The 25740-nt window shown below is 43.0% G+C and overlaps 1 protein-coding gene across 6 annotated transcripts in view; it reads left to right on the top strand.

The window, feature by feature from the left end:
* Positions 1 to 25740, top strand: part of LOC130385355 (tudor domain-containing protein 15-like) — a 37973-nt gene that overhangs the window by 6351 nt on the left and 5882 nt on the right. For 2 of the 6 annotated variants that reach the window (XM_056593822.1, XM_056593820.1), the window contains exons 3-6: positions 2327 to 2415; positions 11531 to 11621; positions 19191 to 19243; positions 20834 to 25435. In XM_056593822.1, the coding sequence (XP_056449797.1) occupies positions 2330 to 2415; positions 11531 to 11621; positions 19191 to 19243; positions 20834 to 25435 (4832 nt within the window). In that variant the 5' untranslated portion in view covers positions 2327 to 2329. Of the gene's footprint in view, positions 1 to 2323; positions 2417 to 11530; positions 11622 to 19190; positions 19244 to 20833; positions 25436 to 25740 lie in introns of all 6 variants that reach the window. The other 4 variants (XM_056593821.1, XM_056593823.1, XM_056593824.1 and 1 more) reach the window with 4 other exon arrangements.

Genomic DNA, 25740 nt, shown 5'->3' on the forward strand with positions numbered 1-25740 from the left:
GGTCTCACCGTTAGTCTACAGTATAAAAAATTAACATGGCCTGGGACCTAAAGAAAAACAGGCACAACATGCTCAAACGACGTGTCTTGTGTACATTGGTGAGGTGAGCGCGCAGCTGCCTGAGCGAGCGTGCTTTCATGTTGTACGGTAAAATTCAATCCTCTTTTTTACTCCAGCTAAAGTTGTTAGTTAGCAAGGCGAGTAGGAGCGCAATCTGCAGGATACTAAGCGCAATAACATTTAAAAAAAAAAAAAAAACGGTTGTAATCTGCGTCTTTTTGGCCGATGCCGATTATTTTCAAAAAGGCTATAATTGGCCGATTAAATCGGCAGGCCGATGAATCGGTCGGGCCCTAATGTCTTTACAGATGTAAGTTGCAATGGCAGCCGTTATCTCCTTCCATCGTCGTGAATCTTTGTCATATGGTGTGCTGCGGGCAAAAATTTCTTGCACGGTCTGGGGTTTGTTTTGAGCACTCAACGACTCTGCTTTTGTGGATTTCATCCCTAGACTCTCTCCGTACTGTTTTTTCATGATTCTTACGTAGGTGATAAGTGTTTTTGTGTTTGAGTCTGGTGAGGGGACCAGTTTACGGCATACTTGGAGTCCTTCTCCTGTTCAGACGTTTCACGTTCACTCGCCTCCATGTTTGTTTGTGTTGCCTTCATGTGCTGTGTGGAACGTAAAGCGTCGTCCATATTAGAGCCCGACCGATATATCGGCAGGCCGATATTATCGGCCGATATTAGGCATTTTTCAAACTATTCGGTATCGGCATTTATAATGGCCGATAAATGAATATAAAAAAAAAAGAAAAAAAAAAAAAAGTTGGTCCACCAGAGGGCGCTCTAACACCCAAACCCGCTGATTCAGCCAGAGTTAGGCAGAGTGAATGACGGAGATCGACGGAGATCATCGGTGTTGTTCATGTGTGCAAGTGTGTTCATAGTAAGTTGGCAACTGTCACGAGACATACATTGCTTGAATAACAATTAAAAGAACATCCCCATCAATTCTCTAAAGTCGATAAGCATGACTTAATTCATGACTACCATGTCCAGTTTTGCTGTTACGTGTTAGCTGAGAGTGAAAAGGATTTAATGGATAACTACAAATAACCAATGTTAGGGAAATGTGTTTGTTTTGTTGCGCTTTTCTGGATTTTTTTTTTTAATGTATATATATCGGCCGATATATCGGCATATCGGATTTTTAAATCACAAAATATTCGTATCGGTATCGGCCTTGAAAATTCTATATCGGTCGGGCTCTAGTCCATATGCCGAAAAATATTAGCGTAAAGAGTGTGATTTGCGACAAGACGATATAAACAATAGAGCATAATATGAAACGATAGACACTTTTTTATATCTTCACACAATATATATTGTCATATCGCCCAGCCCTAGTGCTAACTGTTGCACTCAGTATGCTATGAAGGTATTAATGTAGCAGAATTCTTTAGCCTAAACTAAAGTCACAAATGTGTAACAGTAAATTTGAAGTCGTCAATATTTATTTTCCATGTGTACACTAAAGTCACAAATGTGTATCAGCAATTTTGAAGTCGTAAATATTTTCTATCATTGTAAACACAACATAGGGGCTACGAGTTCACAAGTCCTTTGTTACAGGCGCACAAATCCTATCCTGTGCATCACGACTTAAAAGAGTCATGCACTTGACGCTTTTGCTACATTCATGGTTGGTGCAAAACACATTCACACAACCGCATTTCATAATCTTAGAAAAACATGCACAAAAATTGTGCATTCGTAAGTTAAGTTATCCTGAACTAATGTATCAGAAGTTGCACATTTGTGAAATATTTCCTCACAAATTAAATTATATAAGTTAAGTTATCCCTTTTAGGGGGTAATTCTTCTCTGCTTTTGACCCATCTGGGTAGCCGGTGAACACATACACACACAGAGGTCCACACACATGGGCACACCGGTGTAACACCGAATTCTGCGACCCACCGCGAATTCTGCGACCCACCGAAAAGTGTGACCCCAGGGGGCGCTGTTGCATATTTTCTGCAATATGCACGAGTTTGAAGCGTAGAAAATTATGTTTAGAATTAATTTTACTATCAAGAAAAGAAAGACCCATCGGTGGGGGGAGATCTTATGTTTTATTTAAGTTTTTGTTATAATGCACACGCATGTTGCAGAAAATATACAATAGCGCCCCCTGGGGTCACACTTTTCGGTGGGTCGCAGAATTTGGTTAAGCGCACTAGTAAACTAGCGCACTAGTAAACTAACTTAATCATTCTTTCTGTTTTAACCACACAAACACAAACAAAAAAACACACGGCAGCAAATGGAGGAGATCCGCAAGTGGGAGGATGAGGAACGGGCCAAGCAGCAGGAGGAGGAGGAGCGGGCCCGACGAGAGGCAGATCAGAAGGTATGTTGGGCTGTGTTTCTAGGAAGGGCTAGAGGACTGTTAACATTGTCTGTGTGAATACGTGGTCGATGAAGCTTCATTTAAAACTTGGATGCAAATCTAAATCTTTCACGATGACAGTGCTCACTAGTGATGGATTTCATGATGGATTTCATGATTCTTTTCCTTGATTCTGTTCGCGTCGGTCAGTGCGCCGAGAGGAATCGTTCAGTAATCGTTCAGAATGTTACTGCAATAATTTGGGGGGAATTCATTTGAACCAAGTTATTTAATTTGACATAATGTAAGATACCCAACTCCGTCGTGTAGGATGCCGTCTTGTCTACTTTCGAAGACTCCAGAAAGTAAGCGCTTGCTTGGATGCTCCCAGTGTAATGATGCTACAATGTTGATGCTGTGTTATAACATATAGATTGAAAATGTCAGGGGTACTACAGAATGTGCAGTGTATGTAATATGGCTGCAACTAACGATTATTGTAATAATCGATTAATCGGTCGATTATTTTTTCGATGAATCGAATAAAAAAACATTTGTAATTGCCGCATCTTTATTCAAAATCGGAACATTACTTCAAATTCACATTCAGGGGTTGACACTAACGGTTGCCCGCTTGCCCGGGGCAAGTAAAAAAAAAATTTGGGCAAGTTGAGATTTTTTCTGGTTGCCCGAACGGGCAAGTAGATTTTGGGTGGATGTTAATATAAAAGCTATTTATTCAAATGTTTTTAGAAACTGCAGAACAACCTTTTGTACCGCAAAACCAGACAAAATAGAAGTATTTGCAATTGATCAGCGCGCTGTCTTCTCTTCTCTCGGAAAGCGAGTTAAGACACGCATCGCTTCAGTGCGAATATAGCCCCGCCTTCTGTCACTCACTCGCAGTGCGGTCTCTGGCAGTGATTCGCTAAAGGTTAGCCAACACAGCTAGCATCTCAAGTGCAGCACCTCCGCGAACGGTTTAGGTAGAAGTTAAATGGAGTAGTGATGGAGGAGTGCAGTTTGGAAGTACTTTGGATTGAGGCAAATTATCAAGGAAAGTCAAGAACACGGTTTTGTGTTTCATAACTGTGCACATGCGCACAGCAATAGCGATCTTTTTCACGAAATTGGACCCTCACAAACTACTGTATATATTACATGAAAGCTGAGCCTCCACTTATTCCAACAGTCCAAACCATATCATTCTGTGACTAAAACTCGCAAATAACAACTTAAGAAGAAACGTCCCCTTTTCTTTTAACTACCAAAAATGAAGTATTACCTTTGTGATTTTTGTCCACAAAGTTGATTCTGATCGAATAAAACCACCATAAACAGATTATCCAGTATCTGGGCCAAATTTTGCAACTTAACATGCTGTTTTCAATCAATGAGTAAGAGAAGGTTTCTTAGGAAATAGGTAAATTGCCTTCAATCAGAAAACATATTCTTCAGCGCAATCTAGTGGCCATATATTTATTTGCGAGTGTTTGGCTTGGTGCATTCGATTGCCCTGAACTTTAAATAGAGGTGTCAGGTGTCAAAATTGTAAGATATCTACCTTATTTGTGTCTCATAGTAAGACAGCGCTCCCAACTGATAACGACCAACTGATACTGATAATTATTTCAGGTGGAAAGGTTATCTTCCACTTATGCTGTGTTCCATGGCTTTATTCACTTTAACCAAGTATCATCCCCATTAGGGATGGGCGTGAGGAATCGATTACTCGAGTACTCCTCGTTACAAATTAACTCGGTTGGTGGACAGGCAAACTCGAGTTTGCATATACACACACAAAGTTTTCTGAAGCAAATGTATCAATTTTCTGTCGGCGCCACTAACGCATGACGTGGGCACAAAGAAAATTAAATGCATCCATTTCCATGGCGCGTTCCGTGCCGTGTGCAGGCACGCGAGAATTCAAAAAGTTAAGAGATGGCGGTTATAGCAAACCGCAGCGAAGAATTGAAATACTTTAAAGAAATAGGAGATCATAAGGTGAAATGTAAAATATGCCAAGCGAAATCGAGCTACCAGAAAGTACTATGCGGCAATATATGCTCCTGAAACACAACGGTGAGTTCGGGAAAGCAGACCCGCAGCAACGGTGAAAGTGAAAGTGTGTCGGCTATTTTCACCGCCGCAAGACGCAGCTGTAATCCCGGGCATGTAGAGAAGATCACAACGCTGAGTTTTTCCATAGTCCATTAGCTGCCGTTTTATTTGCAGCTTTAAATTATTTGCAATGGTTAGGCTACTTGTTTCGTTTTTTTTAAACTGTTACAGGCCTTGGTTCGACGTGATTTAAATTGTGAGACTCATATTTATTTTTGTAAGGAAAATGTGTTTTGAACGTTTGCAAAAATAAATAATGAATACTCTGATAACTCTGACTGTTTTGATGGAGAATAAACATTACATGTTTGGTTGGTAATATTGCCGTTCATCATCAGGCCTATTCCTCAGGGTGTCCGCGGAGGTCTTAAAAGTCTTAAAAAGTCTTAAATTCATTTTTCTAAATTTAAGGCCTTAAAAAGTCTTAAATTCGTCAAAAATGTCATATGCTGGTCTTAAATTTATAACTCGGAGGTCTTAAATTTGTCGGGGCAGGGTTATTTATTTTTTTATTTTTCTCGCGGGACTTTTCGGGAAGGAGATGTACGAAGGGCTACTTTCTTGCTAGCTGCATATATAAACGGATGTCTGCGCGCTTGCTAGCTAGTCTGCAACAATGGGTAAATGCAAGTTCAACATCAGTTGGCTGGAAGACGTCCGTTTCCGAGGTTGGCTAGCGTCCGTTGCCAACCCAGAACAGGCCAGATGCATTCTGTGCAAAAGTAGCCTACATTCAAGCTCGGCACCATGGGGATTAAGGCTGTCGTCAGCCATATGCAGAGCCAAAAACATAAAACCTCTGCCAGGAGCCACACACAGACCCCAGCCATCTCTACGTTTTGCATCTCTGCCCCGGCGCCACCGCCGCAGACGGTCCGCGCTGCTAGTACTGACCTGAGGGTAGCATTTGGTGCGACACCAACACTGAAAGCAGAGGTGTTGTGGATTCTTAACACAGTGGTCAAGCACCAGTCCTACAACTCGAATGAGGGGATAGGAGATCTCTTCGGTTTGATGTTCCCTGACTCCGAAATCGCGAGCACCTTTACTGCTGGAAGGGACAAAACGGAGTATATAACTCGCTTCGGACCAGCGCCTTTCATCCGAAACGAGCGAATCTGCAGCGTCAACAAGGCTGATTTTGTTTTGATATTTGAGACGTTGAACCAGGCCACTAAAAGCAAGCAACTTGACGTGCACGTCCGATATTGGGTCGGAGATCGAGTGCATTCCCGGTACTTGGGCTCGAAATTCATGGGGCCCCACATATATGGGGGTAAAAGGGATGATGATGCATAATATTTTTTAGACAATATGCAGAACCTTTTCACTTACGAATTAACACGGTCGGCTATTTTTGCCAGCATGCCACCCTAGCCATATTATGGGCAACCGTGCTCCCCTTGGCTGTGATTTGAACTTTGAATTCCTCTTAGGAGTTCATAATAATACATTGCTCGCCTTGGATGAAATACACCGCTCTTGCGCGATTTATTTTGCATAAGGGTGAGTCAAATGACGCGAGAAACGCCCCTTTTATGTGAACGCGCATTGAACCTAAAGCGGAAAACCTGGTTCAACTAATTTAATCTAAAGTGAGCGTCGTGGTACCATTTAACTGTGATTGCGAGTTGCGGCTCTGTAGAGCCAGGTTTTCCCAAGAAAGCCTGGGTATGTTCAACGAGGTTCGTGGTATACCCCCCAGGTCTTACTGAAGGCATTTATTTGATGGTGAAAATATTATTAATCAGTGGAGTAAATATCGACGGTGCAACCGGTGCAGCTGCCCGGGGGCCCAGACGCTGTCACCCCCCTCTCAACAACTTACAACTTGGGTGCACCATAAATACGTGCTGGTGCACCCAAATTAAAAATTTAGGCGCACCAGTGCACCCAAGGAAAAAGTTAGTCTGGAGCCCTGGAGTATCACTTTATGTTCAATAAACAGACAAAAGTAAACTTGAATGAGTCTCATTGAGTGACACACATGCTATGCTTGGGTTGTAATACAGCGGGATCCCCCCCCACCATCGCGGGTTTAAGGTCTTAAATTTCATTCAAGGTGGTATTAAAAAGGTCTTAAAAAGTCTTAAATTTGACTTGCTGAAACCTGCAGATACCCTGTTCCTGCTGCAGATGCGTTGCATTCTAAAAATAGATTTGATTTAACGAGTACTCGATTGATCCTCGAGGAATTCCTTCGATCACTCGAGTTTGGAATTTACTACTCGTGCCCATCCCTAATCCCCATTGAATATTTCACTTGCACAACAATCTTTCTTTTGGCCCAAAGATGACATTATCGCCCTTGCAGTTGTGGAGATATAATCTCTTTACTTTGGGTATGTTCTTTCCTGAAAAAAACCTTTCCCCTGATATCGAAAATGGTATAGAATATCGATCTTTTTCCAGGAATAGTGTTGAAGTTAGAAAATCCAGTATCGTGACTGACAACCCTACTAGAAACGTGATTGTGATTATTCAGTTAGAGCTACAAGAAACTTGAAAGTTAAAAAATACATATCTTTGCTACTACCTCTGACATTTAGTTATGTACATTTGCATCAAATCATGCAGGTCTACATATAACTTGGCGATAGCTTTAATAGGTTGCAACTGTGGACTGAAATCACTTCATGGCACGATGTGACCGCTCGATAAATAAGTAAACAAAGAGAAGTTTGTTATTTTTTAAACACATGTGTGGAAGCTAACATTCAGCTTCAGTCTGAGCTAGGATGATTTTTCTGAGCCCCCCCAAAACCAGGCCGGGTGCCTGGCAAAAAGAGGCCCGTTCACGATTCTGATTATAATTTGGGCAAGTGAACATTACATTCGGGCAAGTTGAACCTGTTGAACCTGCTTTTGAAACCTTAGTTTCAACCCCTGACATTGCAGACTGAAGTGTAAAAACACCAGGTTATTGCTCCAACGTCCCGGAACTATTAAAAGTTATATTAAATGATAAAAAAATAAAAAAAACATTACTGGGATAACACAAAAAAATCATACAATTTATGATATACATTTAGATATATATACAGTATATAAGGGATGTCCAGGGATATGGTTAACCGATAAGATCTTTAACCAGTAAATACTAACGGTTAAAAATAAATTAAATCATCTTAATTTCTATCGCATGACAGGAGATCGCAAATTTTTATTGATATTGTTAATATTTTCTAGACTCCTTACCGATCCAGGTTTTTATTGATACCAATATTGATACTTTTCTATTTTGTTGAAATAGAACTTGTACTATTGCTTTAATTGCTGATAAGATGATCATAGCTGAAGATAGGACGTTAAACAGGTCATAATTCCGTCTTGACTATCGATTTCATATTGCTGGGAAAACAAGTTTTTGCCAAAGTCTCAAATTTCTTTATTTTTTGTGTTGCATTTGAACACATCAATCATATTACTGAGCCGACCTAAACACATCATATTTGACACTGTTTGCTACTTTTTTTTTAGCTAACTAGCTCTATATCCTGCCGATTTTAACATGGATTTAAAAACGGCATTGCTATTTTTAAATGACGGAACTTTCTACACCGTCTGGTTGTGTGATTACTACCGCTGCTTCGAATGACTGTTGATGCACGCGGTGCCGACTCCGAGCCCGTCTGCACAACGTCTGCAGCAGCAGCAGATGACAAGAGTTTTTGGTTGGACTAGACGTGTACTGAGTTGAAGAAGTTTTTTTAACCCAAAGACATTGAAGGTACAATACATTTACAAAGGCCTACAGTGTTAAGATATGACCAAAATACAAGCTGTGGTCGCTCACACTAAAGCCCGCTGTGGGCGAGCATGAACCAACCTGTCGGCGGCTGGCTGTAAGCATTGCCGAGCCTATGAGTGACGTAATAATCGCGCGACTCAACGAATCGATGACCAAGTTCAACGCTTTTAGTAATAGATTTTTATCGATTTTATCGATTCGTTGTTGCAACCCTAGTATGTAATATAAAAAAAAGCACTTCAAGAAAAAACGTCAATAGCCAATTAAACTAAATATAAGGGATGGGCACGAGTAGTAAATTCCAAACTCGAGTGATCGAAGGAATTCCTCGAGGATCAATCGAGTACTCGTTAAATCGAATCTATTTTTAGAATGCAACGCATCTGCAGCAGGAATAGGCCTGAAACGTTCAAAACACATTTTCCTTACAAAAATAAATATGCGTCTCACAATTTAATTCACGTCGAACCAAGGCCTGTAACGGTTTAAAAAAAACAAAAACGAAACAAGTAGCCTAACCATTGCAAATAATTTAAAGCTGCAAATAAAACGGCAGCAAATGGAATATGGAAATACTCAGCGTTGTGATCTTCTCTACAAGCCCGGGATTACAGCTGCGTCTTGCGGCGGTGAAAATAGCCGACACACTTGGTTGCTGTGTGCATGCTTTCCCGAACTCACCGTTGTGTTTCAGGAGCATATGTTGCCGCATAGTACTTTCTGGTAGCTCGATTTCGCTTGGCATATTTTACATTTCACCTTATGATCTCCTATTTCTTTAAAGTATTTCAATTCTTCGCTGCGCTTTGCTTTAACCGCCATCTCTTAACTTTTTGAATTCTGGCGTGCCTGCACACGGCATGGAACGCGCCATGGAAATGGATGCATTTAATTTTCTTTGTGCCCACATCATGCGTTAGTGGCGCCGACAGAAAATGTATACATTTGCTTCAGAAAACTTTGTTTGTGTGTATATGCAAACTCGAGTTTGCCTGTCCACCAACCGAGTTCATTTGTAACGAGGAGTACTCGAGTAATCGATTCCTCACGCCCATCCCTACTAAATATATAACTTAATCAAGAAAAGTGTGTCAAAGTATTGTTAAAACTTGTTTGAGTGAGATTCTGTATAATTGTGCAGTTATAAAAATGTTTTAACGAAAACACCCAGCCAAAAAAGTAGCAGAATTTAAAGGATGCGCACGCAGGATCATGAGTTGTTGGGATGCGCATGCGTATAACCACTGGGTAGCACAATTTGATGGGTAGCAGAAATCGGCAGAACACCGGCTCAGCAGCATACAGCTGCAGCGTCGGTGTAACATCGTATTCTGTGGCTCATCTTAAAGGAGCATTTCACCGGTGGAGGCATGAATATGTATTGAAATTGGGTCCTATATGTAGTCGAATAATAAAATAAAATTCTAATTTGGTGCCGTCTTGACCGAGAAAAGGCAGAAAGGGACTTTTTGGCGCTTGTGGATTGAAGACAACAACTCCCACCATGCACCACGATTCCCAGCTTCGCTTGCCACTCCCGCTTATCTAGATCTCCGCCTATCGGACACCGCGCTGTTCCATCTACCAAGCTGATACCGCAAGACTGCATGAAAATCACTTCACACAATATTTCTAGTGAACAGTATTAGTTGGTAAACTCAGTGAATTAGTCCTCGTTTGTATTTCTTTCGAAATGGGGAACTTTTGCATGGTGCCATCTTATGTCAGATCCAGAACCTTCCGCCATTGTACTTCAGTTTTATCAACAGCCTCTGTTAGCTTAGCTTCAGATGCTGTGGATGTTAGTTTCTGCTGGTGAAGTCCCACCCACTGGCACTGCTCTAATAGGTCTGTAGCGTCAGTGGGTCCCACCCCCTATAGAGGGGTGGGACCGTGCTTGTAGTCTTACGAGAATCCTCCCCTCTTACACTTCCTATTTACTTCTACGCAAAAATCGTCATATTTCTTCATCTTAAACAGGAAGTGTTGGAGATCGATACGGATCTCTCCAGTCTCTCCAGATAATAAGGGAATGATGCACGACCATTCAAAAATATGAGTGGGTTTTAGGGTTGCCGCGGTGTGGACATTTTCACACCGAGTAATACGCTCGTGTCAACACCGGTATTACCGGTATAAACGGTATTAACTTTGAAACTAGGTCAACCGCCATCTTCTCCGTCAACGCTCCTCTCGCACTCGGTGACAGCGGCTGGCAGTGCGCCAATTCTCGGCGTCTTATAACGTTTATAACGCCTAAATCCAGCGATCTGATTGGTTCCTAACTGTTGTATAATGAGCTTATAAATAACTGCTATGACGCCCGATCATTTAGGGAAAGTATCACTCCGCACCTTGAAGTGGAAACCGTTACAACAGTTCTCTCGGAGGGACGCTAAAGTGTGTTGCATAGCGACCGTCGTGCATTTTGAAGGCAGCCAGGAGGGACTACTTTTTGGTAGTCTTTAATAAAACGGCTACTTTGACTTTCTTGGTTTCTTTTCAAATGTAGTGTGTCTATGACTTTCGTTTCGCCATAATAGTAACCGTTGTATAAAAGCAACTTCAGTCAGTGGCATGTGCTCATTATACCACTGTGAAGGGGGTCGCCGGCCCTCCGCTGCGCGTCGGTGCCGGACAACGCCCCTTAACAGTGGTATAGTGAGCACATACCACAGCCTGGCGTGATCTATTGCTTAAATATATAATATATATCATAATATCACGGCCAAAAGCTCTGTGAGCCTCCGGATGGCCGTAGCGCGGGGAGCTCACGTAGGGATTGGGCTTCGCGGGGTTTGTTTACCGGCGTTGCTATGGTTACCGGTCTTGTAAGGAAGCACGTCAATTCTCGGCGCGACAATTCTCCCGCACAAAGCAGAACTGTGGCCTATTCTACACATTTTAATTTTCTTAATTATAATTATATTCATTTTTACTGAAATAAAAAAATAAAAAAAAATAACTCGGTGTTGCCGGTGTGCAACACCGAGTACGGTGTTGGCCTCAACACCGGTAATACCGTATACCGCGGCAACCCTAGTGGGTTAGGATACAAAGGTTAACGATACAAAGCTTAATGGAAATGGGTGAAGTTTCCCTTTTTATAGTGTGAGCCCAGGCGGTGCTGTTTTAACGCTGTTTTATTAGTGTACTTCATACAATGTAAGCTATCACAGGGACGCACAGATAAGCGCACTACTAAACTAACTTAATCATTCTTTCTGTTTTTAACCACACAAACACAAACAAAAAAACACACGGCAGCAAATGGAGGATATCCGCAAGCGGGAGGATGAGGAACGGGCCAAGCAGGAGGAGGAGGAGCGGGCCCGACGAGAGGCAGATCAGAAGGTATGTTGGGCTGTGTTTCTAGGAAGGGCTAGAGGACTGTTAACATTGTCTGTGTGAATACGTGGTTGATGAAGCTTCATTTAAAACTTGGATGCAAGTCTAAATCTTTCACGATGACAGTGCTCACTAGTGATGGATTTCATGATGCTTTTTCTTGATCCTGCTTTGGGGTAAATTCTTGATGTAAATAATATTTTTAATAATGCACCAGGATGGAGGGTTCCTTGTACAATTTACAGCATTAGTTCTATGAAAATAAATTTTATATCGAAGCAAAATGGGCATCGCAACTGAAATAACGTTAAATCGAATCGATATTGAATCGGATCGAATCTGCCATTAATCGATTCTGGACCGTGTGAATCGGAATAGAATCAATTCAGGAAATAAGTGGCGATACCCAGCTCTAGTCTTAAACCAGTCCCAGTAAATATATTCAAATTCAAAAAAACGTTATTTGTCCCCAGGGGGCAATTGAGGGCACATAGCAGCAGCATTACAAAGGACAGGGCCATGTCCAAACAAAACAAAAAACAAACAAACAAACAAACAAAAACAAAAACACAGCATTGCTACCTGGCAGACAACACACACAAGCACAGGTGTCCACAAACACACACATCCATATAAACATGCATAAAATATGCAAAGTGCACGCTTACAAATGGAGAACTGACTCCCAAAAGTGCAAAATGTGTCAAATATGACATAAATATAAAGCGCAATCAGCTAACAAATACCATGCTGGTTACAATACACCTGAGATGAACCGAGGCGAGGTACCTATGCTGTAACAGTCAATGGGAGTGAGAGGGCAAAACAGAGTTCACGGCTTCACCAGTCCATGTGGGGAGGGCACAAGCCCGGGTGGGGGGTTTAGGAGCAGTTTAGGAGGTGAACAGCCTTGGGAACAAAGGTTGCTTTTCTCCTCTGTGTCCTACAGCCGAGGCAGCGTAGTCGGCGCCCTGAGGGGAGCCACTCAAAGGCGGGGTGTAGAGCGTGTGAGGGGTCCTGCATAATTCTGTTGGCTAACCGGAGTGTTTGCTGGTCGTGGATGGAGGAGAGAGTTCTTGTTGAAAGTCCAATTATTTTAGAGCAAACTCTGGCCGTACTCTCCAGGCGGTTTCTGTTTTGGAGGGTGATGGAGTGGAACCAGCAAGTTATGGAAAATGTACAGATGCTTTCAATGAAGGAGTAATAGAAAGTTAGCAGTACATAAGCTTTGTATTTTTAGAACCCCCCCCCGCATATTTTTGAATGGTCTAGCATCATTCCCTTATTTTCTGGAGAGACTGGAGAGATCCGTATCGATCTCCAACACTTCCTGTTTTCAATGACGCAATATGACGATTTTTGCGTACAAGAAAATAGGAAGTGTAAGAGGGGATGATTCTCGTAAGACTACAACCACTAGTGGGGGGTGGGAGTGGGTGGGACCCACTGACGCTACAGACCTATTAGAGCAGTGCCAGTGAGTGGGACTTCACCAGCAGAAACTAACATCCACAGAGGCTGTTGATAAAACTGAAGTACATTGGCGGAGGGTACTGGATCTGACATAGAAGATGGCTCCATGCAAAAGTTCACCATTTCGAAAGAAATACAAACGAGGACTACCGTATTTTCTGCATTATAAGGCACACCGGATTATAAGGCGCACCTTTAATGAATGGCCTATTTTAGAAATGTTTTCATATATAGGGTGCACCGGATTATAAGGTGCATAGAATAGAAGATACTGCAGTCAAACGTTTGACTGGGGTTGCGTTATGTATCGACTAGACCGAGCTGTGCTAAAGGGAATGTCAACAAAACAGTTGGATAAAGTCAAACTTTATTAAGCGTTCTGACAACTCTGGTTACTCCCATGGTAACGATGTTCAAACGTTAATGTGCATATTAACAATATCATCAATATCTGATCAATATCAATATCTCTTAACAATAAGCTCACTTTTCAGTTCATTCCCCGTCTACGAATCCCTCGAATTCTTGTGTATCCGAATTGAACAGTTGGGCGAGTACGGCATCCAACATGCCCGGATCCCTCGTCATTATCCGAGTCAGTGTCGCTGCTGTTGCCTGGCAGTTCAGTGATTATTCCTGCCTTCGTGAAAGCTTGGACCACAGTTGAGACTGTTATATCAGCCCAGGCATCCACGATCCATTGGCAGATAGTGGCGTAAGTCGCCTGGCGCTGTCTTGGTGACTTGGTGACGTGATGTTCGCCTTCTTGGCCCCGTCCACACGAAGCCGATTTTTTGGGTGAAACCGCATAATGCTACGGCCACACCAAACGCGTGTAACGTGCCTAACTTGACGCTTGATCATTGTATGTCACAAAAATGGTTCAACGCGCCAACGCGCCTGTGGCTGCGCTGGATTTAGGAGTCCGAGGTAGGAAACCCAAACGCCGCCGTGTTTGGGTGCATGATAGAGTTTAGATCAGATTAGATTAAATAATCTCGGATATAAATAACAATAATCGGGTTAAATAACTTCACATGGTGTGTCTGGTGTGTTTCCAGCATTCGTAGTGTTGATCAGCAGATAGTCCGCCAAGACGTTGAGGTTGCTTAGCAACCAGAGACGCTGTCCATGCAAGTGAATGGAGCGTTCCCTCTTCGTCATAACTATCAAACCAAACATCCTTCACATTCAACGAGCGAACATTATGAAAGTATAATGCACATTTCTCGCTAAAAATGTTTACATAAACGCATTTAATGGCGTAACTATGTTACTATTTCCACCCAGAATAAAGAAAGATGTCGGCCGTATGCTTCTGTGCAAGCGTCACTACTCTCTGCCAGTGACGTCGGGTCAAGCTCCACGCTGATTTGTTCCATTAGTAGATGGAACAAGGAGGTGTCCGATAGGCGGAGATGATCAGCGGGAGTGGCCGCCAGCGAAGCTGTGCATGGTGGGAGTTGTTGTCTTCAATCCACAAGCGCCAAAAAGTCACTTTCTGCCTTTTCTCGGTCAAGACGGCACGAAATTAGAATTTTATTTTATTATTCGACTACATATAGGACCCAATTTCAATAGATATTCATGCCTCCACCGGTGAAATGCTCCTTTAAGAGATACTTCCGCTGATGACACTTCCTAAGGATCTCTTCAGTGTTGGAGGAGAATTTCAACTGGCTGTCGAAGATGGTGCCCAGGTATTTATACTCCTCCACCGGCCTCCCGTGGATTGAGATGATGGATGCTGCGGCCAGCTCTCTCTGCCTCTTACTCACGTTCATCTCAAGGCATGAGCTGTCGCACCACTCCACAAACTCCTGGAGAGCTGATCCATGCTGCTGTGAAGGACCTGAGAGCAGGGACAGGAGAACTGTGTCGTCTGCGTACTTCACCAGGTGACACTGAGGCTGTGTGGATCTGCAGTCATCTGTATAGAGGATGAAGAGCAGAGGTGAGAGCACACAGCCCTGAGGGGAGCCCGTCGAGGTGTGTCGGAGGTCGGAGAAGGTGTTGTTGACCCGGACTCTCTGTGACCTGTCGGTTAGAAAGTCCAGTATCCACCGGATGAGCTGGTCGTCTAGATGGAAGTAGGAGGTGAGTTTGTTCGCCAGGATGTGGGGCTGTAGTGTATTGAATGCAGAGGAGAAGCCTATAAACAAGAGTCTGGCTGATGTGTTGGGCCGCTCTAGATGTTTGTGTACAGTGTCAATGATGAATGCTTTTGCGTCGTCCACACCTCTGCCTGCGAGGTAAGCATACTGTAGTGAGGTATTATAGTGATATTGCCACAACGGTAAGGTGACTTATTATCGCTTGACGAACCAGGTGAAGAAACGTTGTCTCGGTGGTGAAGGACAACATTATTATTTTCTATCGGCGAGGGTGATCGAATCCAGCTCATGACAGTTTTTTCTTTTAAGTAAGAAGACAAATAATTAATATAATCATGTTATGAATGATGACGTCATTGAGTCGTGACCGTCTTGGTCGTCCTCCGGTGCTCAGTTGCGTGCATTCGGCTGTATTCCTCAGACATTCTCCGTTTTCATGTCGTTCAACAGTTGGCCGGTGTTTCCACCTCTGGTTGAAACACGTCAAAACAACTTTCAAAGTATTGTTCGTTGGTCGTGGTTGGAGATCTGGAAACCGAACCACTTCCAAACAACAGAGCCCCCTTTCTTACAATATTCATCGTCTTTTTCTTGATTGTGATCGGCATCCATGTCTACCTGCTCACTGTCTGTGTGTTTGCTCATCTCTAGAATTCACTGTTTTTCCTTCAGCTGTCGGTGTGCGCGTGTGTCCATGTGTTTTTCCTTCAGCTGTCGGTGTGCGCGTGTGTCCATTTGTTTTTCCTTCAGCTGTAGATGTACGCATGTGTCCCATGTGTTTTTCCTTCAGCTGTCGGTGTGCGCGTGTGTCCATGTGTTTTTCCTTCAACTGTCGGTGTGCGCGTGTGTCCATGTGTTTCTTGCTGTTCACTGTGTTGGCAAACAGCTGTTCAGTGTTTCCTCTAGTATGGAGTTGCAGCAGCGGAGGTGAAATGTTTTTTTCCCGCTCGCAAATTTGTGCTCGCAAAGCGCACCCTGCCGGGAGGTAGGGTTGGGTATCGTTTGGGTTTTATCCGATACCGGTGCCTACTCAGTACTTTTCAAACGGTTCCGGTGCTAAAACGGTTCTCACACACTTGCATACATGCATGACTTGTTATGAGTTTCACATTAAGCAGAAAGTCAGCGGACGCTGAGTTGAATGGCAACGGTGTTTGCTAGCCTACTTGATATGCAAGATTTACGGTTGGCATTAAATTACTCGACTTACCCGAAGAGGCTGCTGTGACTGATAAATATCTTTATAAAAAATAATTACAAATAATATGAATTACTTGCTGAAAGCAGGCAGGCACGCATCATGGCGCAACATTACTGCTTTGTTTACTTTAAAATTACATTCGCTCGCAACACACACACACACACACACACACGTTGATTCACCCACAGCAGAACACCACTACACTACAACCCTCCGATCTTCAATCAAAACAACATCAAGTAAGCAATGCCACAGCGCGTTGACAAGCCCGTCCCGAGTCTCGAGGCGCCCATAGGCTTTGTTTTTTTTTGTTTCAAAGCCGTGACACACTCTTTTACCAGTTGGCCTGAAGTACCACGCCTCGCAGTCATGGACCTATAAAGAAAGTCGTAGTCGTACCATGTGTGTTTAGCGCAACATTGAAAAGGGTCCCGTCTGAAACAGTGTCGCGCAGCGCTGCGTTCCGAACGTTGTGTAACCAAATACACCGGTATGGTGGTATAAAAAAATCATATCCTAACGAAAATACACACCGTTATTCAGTGTGAACCGGTATAGCACCCAGCACTAACGCAAATTGACACCGCAACACCATGGGGGCGGGGCAGGGGCCGTTAAAAAACGTCATGCACCGTTATGAGGCACAGAAATGTGCGTTCTTATTCGATCTCGTTACAACCGTTTACGTCGGAACCGGTTCCCTACTGGAACCGAGTTTCAGTGCTCAACCCTACCGGGAGGTTTCTATGTGTCTGCCGGCACCATAAGGGTGTACATACAGCACATTTGTGCACAGTAATGAGCAGGGGAAATATGGAGAGATTGATAACACAAATACTACAACAATCGAAAAGGTCTGTGCCTTCAAACTAGGGATGGGCATAATTAATCGATGCTCGATAATCGATCGTTAAGAAATGCGTCGATCAATTTATATTGTTATCGATCAAAAGGACGTTGTGTTGCATACTGTGAGTCTTGAAGCATTTAATTGAATATCACTATGTGGGAGAAATACCACCCTGCCGACTGGTGGAAAGTGAATGGAAGAAGGTTCCTGTCAAAGTTAGCGCGACAATACCTCTGCATCCCTGCAACTTCGGTCCCGTCAGAGCGGGTGTTTTCTGCTGCTGGACTGACAGTTACAAGGCTGCGTTCGCGTCTGACCCGCGAGCATGTTAACATGGTTATATTCCTAAACAAAAATATGTAGGCTGGAGTTATGCTATGGACAGTAGGGACAGGCACCACCGTATGTGAGTCGCTCTTTTTTTTCTTAATGTGTTGTCTCTCGCTCCGCTTTTCTTTCGGGTTGGTGCCTCTTGGAGTCGTTACATTTTGCCAAAACTGTGATATTTTAGCAACAAGTTCAGCCTTATATATGTTCAATAAGGTAATGCTTTTAGATAGACTAGTTCATGCAATTGTTTGTAAATGGGTGGCTCATCTTTTTGTTGCGAGCCTTTTCCGCGCGCCGGCTGCAGCCTATAGGCATTATATGTCTGCCTTTTTCCCCCCGTTTTTTCAAAACAGTTATACCGTTTAATGCCCACTTTTAGCCTACTGCCTTTGTTTGATTATTGTTGTCCGATAAGTTGGCTACTTATTGTAATTGGAATAGGCTACAGATTTAGTCTTGCATCGTTTGCAAACCTTTAAGAGCGCATTGTTCGGACTTTACGAGCGCCGCATAGGCCTATAACCTATAATGCCTGTATTTATTGTTTTAAAACTGTTAAACAGTTGTAGGTCTTCAAGTTAACTGTATTGTATTAATGTTGGCCCATACATTATTGTTGGAATAAAGATTTGATTGATAAAAACATGCTGCATTTTCTACCAACGGGAATTTCAATATAGCCTAGAAAAAAGTTAATGATTAATCGATAATTGATCGATAACTCTAGCGATGCTCGATCAAGGAAATTTCTTCAAATGCCCATCCCTACTTCAAACCCATGCATCTTCCCTCCCTCCCCTCTCCCCATCACAAAGGTTGTAGCAGGACCATAAAGAGACCATGCCTCTATGGAACACGTTTTGAGATCCTTAATATCGTCTGGAGGCGCACACATCTTTTGGCCGTGATAATATATATGATATAGATATCTATGTATAATATGATATTATTTAGATATAGAGCTCCAGGACTCCCGAATATTTACCGAACACGGCTGAATTCCGGGAATGTCCTCAAATACTGTATTAGGGGCCCTCTAATATCTATATTAACGCATCCACAAAGTAGCATGCCATGGGACTTTTAAAACATTGATGCAATGTTTCCCCAAATGAGCATCATCTTGGCGGTAACATGTTTGCATTTCATGATGTGATTGTCAGAAGGTGACTAGTTTGGGTCTATTACATTCCAGCTTCATAGAGGGAAGATCAATTGGAGTTAAACATTGTGCTGATGGCGACTGCTAGAGGAGTGAATGTCGCCCTCTCCCATGCCAGTCTAACCAGGTTCAATGGGTTATGGTAATTTAACCGGACACTTAACCCTGTATTAACTTCAGTTAATTAAATTGACGATCCATTAATCCAACCAGATCATAAGGATTGAAATGTCCTGGTTGCTCTGATGTTTTGTCCCATGCATATAATAAATACCATTAACCTTTAAATTAGGTGTTTACATTCCAAGCATATTGCGTTACTGTTTAGGAAACGGATAATAGTATGCGAAAATTTTACTTTTGTGAAAAGTAAATTTCCCTTCTGAACATTCATGATGTCTAACCCTGAATTATAATTCTAACGATATTTCAAATCTCTATTTAGGCGTCAACAGGCTCAGCTGCTGTAATGCCGGGGCTGGACTATATTAGTCCCAGGTACGTTTGACACAAAGCTGCTGATAAGTCTTTATAGGCCGGTTAAGCTGCTGAAATATGATGTTTGCAGATGTTTTTTTACATGACATTTGAAAACTTGCTTAAAGGAATAACTCACTTTAAAAGGGTGTGTGTGTTGATAAAGGGGACATTCTACCACCAGGTGTCAGTGTTGATTAGGCGTTGCATTCCGTTTTTAAAATCGGCCCCCCACAAGATGTAATGCAGATTTTGTCCTTTTGCCAAACAATTTTTGGCAAAAATTACATCTCGTGATGTCACAAGAGGCCGATTGATAAGTGGACCTTTCCCCTGCAACAGCTCCTGTCAATGATTCTTGCATGGAATCTTAAAGGTGACCTATTATACCAACGGGTGAACCCACCCAGTGGAGTCCCCTGGGTGGGCTCACCTGGTGGTACAATAGGTCACCTTTAATAGTCCATGCAAGAATCTGATTAATCTTCATACAGCAGAACATATTTTACGTGGAAGGGTTGGTGGTTAATGATCTATTCGGCCCTGGGCTACACTGTTATTGTACTGTGGACGGTATTTTTTTTTGCTTCATCCTCGCTTCCTAGTTTAATTTGGTATTCACAGTATCTGTGGATACCTATTGTTAACTATAATTCTGATTCTACATATTCTGATTCAACCCGTGTTGCATTGTTATACAAATATACAATATATCAGCATTTGTTATCCTTGCTTGCAATCAAAGGGATGCCTAGGGAGTGGATGGGCCATATATAAACCAGTTATTTTAGGAAACCGCGATACAGTGAGTTTTGTATAATGCATGACAGACACTGAACCAGGGATACATTCACCCTTCGATATTTTATTCTGTCGATTATTTGTCTGTGCACGTACAATGCCGGATTGTATGTAGACTTGAACCACTCGTACCTCCATTGTATCAGAGCTGCGTGCGGTCCCCCTAGCTGTGCACGGTGCTCCACCGTGCGGTGAAGCCTGAGGGTCGGGGTTCAGTAGATCCTAGCTCTCTAGAAGCCTGAGGACCGGGGTTCAGTAGATCCTAGCTCTCTAGAAGTCTGGGATCGGGGTTCAGTAGATCCTAGCTCTCTAGAAGCCTGAGGAACGGGGTTCAGTAGATCCTAGCTCTCTAGAAGCCTGAGGATGAAGGAAGCTTACACATCTTTTGCAAAACCTTCAGCATTTGATGTCTAAATGTTATAGACACATTTCAGAATAAATTGTTTGGGATTATTCCTTTAATTTGTATAATTTTTAAAATCATATTAGAATCAAGAATCAATCCAGAAATGTTGTTAATGCAGATACTTTTGAAATATGGCTAACAGTAAGAATTGACTAATGGGGTTTATGTTCTCTAAGGTATTAATGTATACGTTATTTTATAGGGTTAGGCTTAACCCTTACACTTTCGCTAATACTATATAATGCTTATAACTGCCTTGCCTAATGTTAATGTATTGTTTATTAATGAACCATTATTGTAAAGTGTTACCAAAATATGTTAATGTGACTGAATGGCTGCAATGAAAAGTGCCCTTATTGTGTGGAGGAGTTTCCTAACCCAACAAATGAAAATGTGTCCTATAGGTCTCCAGATTCTGCCACATCTGCACTATGTTCCCAGTGGCCCATCAATCTGAAGCTAACCCACCTGGAGTTGAACAAGGAAACACCTCTTATTCAATTTCAGGGCCATTATCTGAACATGTCGCAACTGGACTATAGGATCCTGCAGGCAGAGATACAGAACACACCAAAGACCAAGGCTTCGGTGGGACTTGGAGAGTTTTGCCTGGTTGAAGATGTGATGGCAGGGCTGTGGTATCGAGGGGAGGTACGAAATGCAAATGCAGATACCTTTGATGTGTTCCTCATTGACCAAGGCAACGTCATGAGTGTGGACATTTCGCAAATGTATTCCTGTTCAAATGAGCTACTTGATCTTCCCCCAAAGATAGTCTGTGGCTATTTTTCCAACGTGCTGCCATTACACGACTGCTGGGATTCTGTCATGGAAAAGTACCTCTTGTCACTGATTGGAACCCATGTCACTGGCTACATTCATGCCCTCCTTCCCCATAAAGTGATGCTTTTTGAGGCCACTGACATCAACAAAGAGTTGGCTGGACGGGGGTTTTGTAAGCATCTGGATGCAGACACATTCCTCCTCTTAGTTAAGATGCTTACAGACGTGCCCCTTGAACAGAATATGGAACGTGGCCCTGACTTCTACCAAAGGCCATGGGTACAAAGTGACTTCAAATCGTTTGGCGGGACAGATATGAGTGCTGGAACATGTGTTCAATTAAAAGTAACTGCCGCGGTGAACCCTGGCCTTTTCCACTGTCAGGTGAGCAGTGCTGCATCGGATTTACAGGCAATGTCAGAGAGATTGACTTTAGCGTGCAATTCTACTCTAAGTGATCCCAATCGGACACCAAAGGACAACATTGGTCTGCTTTGCTCAGTGAAGGGCAAAGATGGCAAATGGTACAGAGGCTGTTTGCAGTGCCTTCCTGTAAACTCCAATGTGAAAGTACTTTTTGTCGACTATGGATTCTGTGAATCAGTCAGAGTTGAGAATATTCTCAGACTGCCAGCTAATTGCTTTTCTTTGCCCATTATGGCTTTTCCATGCACCCTCTCTTCTGTAACTGAACAAGACAAAGACTGCAAACTGAGGCAGCTATGTCTTCTCAAGAAAGGGATACTCAATGGAGTACTCAATGCTAAGGTCCTCAGTTTGGATGTGAAACTGAATACCTACTCAATCGAAGTACTCAGTAATGAAGACTGCTTTGTGAAAGAACCAGAGCTGACCCAGGAGCAGTCCTTGCGCTTGTCAGTTCAAGCTGAAGTTCTTAAACCAGGGTCCAAATCTGTGGGCTATGTAGTTCATGTCATCGATCCAAACGACTTCTCATTGAGAACCGAAAAACGCAACGGCGACTTTGAAGACTTGATGAGTCAAATGTCAGAGCATTTCAGTCAAGTAAAGCTCAACGAACAAGTGCTGAAGAATCCTCAAATAGGGAAAATGTGCTGCGCAATGTATGAGCGTGACATGCATTTTTACCGAGCGGTAGTCAAACAAAAGCTTGACCATGGAGCTGTTGTACTTTTCATTGATTTTGGGAACACAGAGAATGTTCCATACATGCTAATTAAGAAAATACCGGAGAAGTTTGCGAGTCAAGCAGCATTCGCCCTGAGTTGCACTCTGTGTAATATCATGCCCCTGACTGATGTTTGGACGTCAGCTAACATTCAGTTTTTCAAACAAACTGTGTTAAACAAATCCTTGATGGTCCACGTTGTCCATCAAAGTAAATATCAAATTGTCGTCGACCTCTTTACCATGGAAGGCCAAAGTGATCAAGGCATTACAGACCTACTGATCTCTTGTAAGCAGGCTGAACCCTGGAGGTACACACAGTCAGAGTCTGTTAAGCAGGTTACAACAAGTTGGAGGCCCTGCAAACCTAAAGAATTATGTACCTGGACACAGCGTCAGGATGTAGTTCCAAGGGATGAGAAGACCGTGGTCTCCCAATTTAAAACTATGCCAGTGTGTGCACTAACTCTGTTCAATGGAGATCTGCACAATAATATCAAAGTCAATGAGCATATTGACAATCCCTCCCCAAAAACAACCCAATGCCAACAGCAAGACATAAGGGTGTTGCCAACATTAAATACAACCCACAGCCAACACCAAGACAAAAGAGTGTCGCCATCATTAGACACATCCCACAGCCAACAGCAAGACAAAAGGGTGTTACCAACATTAAACGCAACCCAATGCCAACAGCAAGACCAAAGGGTGTCACCAACATTAAACCCAACCCAATGCCAACGGCAAGACAAAAGTGTGTCGCCAACATTAAACCCAACCCAATGCCAACAGCAAGACAAAAGGGTGTTACCAACATTAAACACAACCCAATGCCAACAGCAAGACAAAAGGGTGTTACCAACATTAAACGCAACCCAATGCCAACAGCAAGACAAAAGTGTGTCGCCAACATTAAACCCAACCCAATGCCAACAGCAAGACAAAAGTGTGTCGCCAACATTAAACCCAACCCAATGCCAACAGCAAGACAAAAGGGTGTCGCCAACATTGAACCCAACCCAATGCCAACAGCAAGACAAAAGGGTGTCACCAACATTAAACACAACCCAATGCCAACAGCAAGACAAAAGTGTGTCGCCAACATTAAACACAACCCAATGCCAACAGCTAGACAAAAGGGTGTTGCCTATTGGGTTGATAGCTATGCAAACAAAAACAACAAAATTGAGGCCCTGCAAACCTGAAGAATTATGTACTTGGACACAGCGTCAGGATGTCGTTCCAAGGGATGAGAAGACCGTGGTCTCCCAAATGAAAAATATGCCAGTGTGTGCACTAACTCAAAATATAACTCCAAAACCTCAAGTACCTTCTGCATTCCCTGTCTCTTTTTCCTATTCATCATTCAACTTGGGCTGTGGGAATAAGGAGCATGTCTATATCACACATATAAGCGACGAATGGGAAATCTATTGCCAACTTGACAAGAACAGTGAAATCATTGAAGAACTTGAAACCAAAATCTCAGAGGAGGAGGAGAAATTACATGGGGCAGATGCCACAGCCCCAGTAGATGGTATGTGCCTGGCAAAATACATCGATGGAAGATGGTACAGGGGACTGGCAAATCCCGTCCAGTCCTCTTTGTATCTTAATGTGTTCTTTGTGGATTATGGCAACACAAGCATTGTAGAGAAGATCAACGTCTTGTCGATTCCTAACCATTCAGCTGAACTGCTGTACACTCCCATGCAGGCAGTGAAATGTACCCTTGCTGGGGTACCCAAATCAGAGCCCTTGGCCTGGGTGACACAGTGGCTAAAGAAAACTCTTCTCAATGAGCTAGTGAGAGCTGTTGTAGTTGGAAAGCTTAAGGATGGTTCATTGACTGTTGAGCTGTTCAATGGAGATCTCCACATTAATAACAAAGTCAATGAGCATATTGACAATCCCTCCCCAAAAACAACCCACGGCCAACACCAAGACAAAAGAGTGTCGCCAGCATTAGACGCATCCCACAGCCAACACCAAGACAAAAGGGTGTCGCCACCATTAAACACAACCCACAGCCAACAGCAAGACAAAAGGGGGTCGCCAACATTAAACACAACCTACAGCAAACCCAGAGAAAAAAAGGTGTCGCCTACAATAAACGCAACCAAAGCAACCCAGATCCCTAAAATGCCTACACTCTCCAGTTTTCCCGAAACAAGACTTAAACCAGGTCAACAGGCTTTACGTTATGTCTCACACATTAACACTGTCAGTGACTATTTCCTTCAACTTCAAGATGAAAAAACGAATCTTCTGAATATGAGGGAGGTTCTCAACTCAAGTGTGAGCAGAGCGTCCCTGATAAAGAGCACACGAAGGGAGTTGGAAATGAAAAACAATGTTCTGGCAGAGTATGATGATGACAGGGCTTTGTATCGAGCGGTCATAAAGGGCTCTGAGCAACACGGCTTCAAAGTTGAAATAACGACAAACTTCAAAGACGAACAAGCCAGACTAGGAAGCAGGCAACTCTACTTTGCCCCCACCAATATGGGCCAGGTGTATTATGGCTTTGCTGCAGCAGTGATCTCCCCCTTTGACTTCTACATAGTCCGCGAGGACTCCCTTCTCATTATGAATGAAGTCTCTGCCATGCTCGACGAGCTCCCCGATGAGATGCCGCCGCTTCCTGAAGCCCACCGTGTCCCTGGCTCATGCTGCCTAGTGTATTCAAACACAAAGGGCAGATGGTGCAGGGCGGAGGTTGTACATGCTGAAACAACAGTAGTGATCAACCTTGTAGATTACGGCCACTACATACACCTGGCCAGCTACCAAGTCAAGGTTCTTCCGGAAGCACTTAAGAGACCGCCGAAGGTGACCTACCCGTGCTCATTGAGGGGAGTGAGCCCAGTCTCAGATACAGGGCAGTGGACGGATAAGGCAGCAGTGTTCTTTCAGGAGCGTGTGTGCCACAAGGACCTCCAGATAGTCTTCCGGGAGTTTGTTTCAGATGACCGACAATGGCAGGTGGACATCCTTGTCGACGGCATACATCTGGCCAAGGAACTGGTGAAGGCCGGACATTCCAGCTACAGTGACCCTCTTCTTGGACTGAGGTAACGTCAACCGAAAATACAGCGTCTTAATACATTTTTACTATATAAATGATCTGCCATTTTACGTCAACATTGAATTAACACATTTGTACAATAAATGTTATAAACTGTTAGCTATTAACATTTTAATGTGAACACAAAATCGTATATCTTTTTGCTTTAAACTTGGTAATATGGCCTATATAATCGTCTACCATAGCCTATCAACTATAACCACATTCCACATTAATCGCATTGTTTGCTGCATTACCAACGTTATCTATGCTGACTTAGGGTACGGGATGTTCAATATCAATAACGTTGAG

This window comes from Gadus chalcogrammus, chromosome 7, assembly GCF_026213295.1.
Source record: "Gadus chalcogrammus isolate NIFS_2021 chromosome 7, NIFS_Gcha_1.0, whole genome shotgun sequence".
NCBI classification, from domain to species: domain Eukaryota; kingdom Metazoa; phylum Chordata; class Actinopteri; order Gadiformes; family Gadidae; genus Gadus; species Gadus chalcogrammus.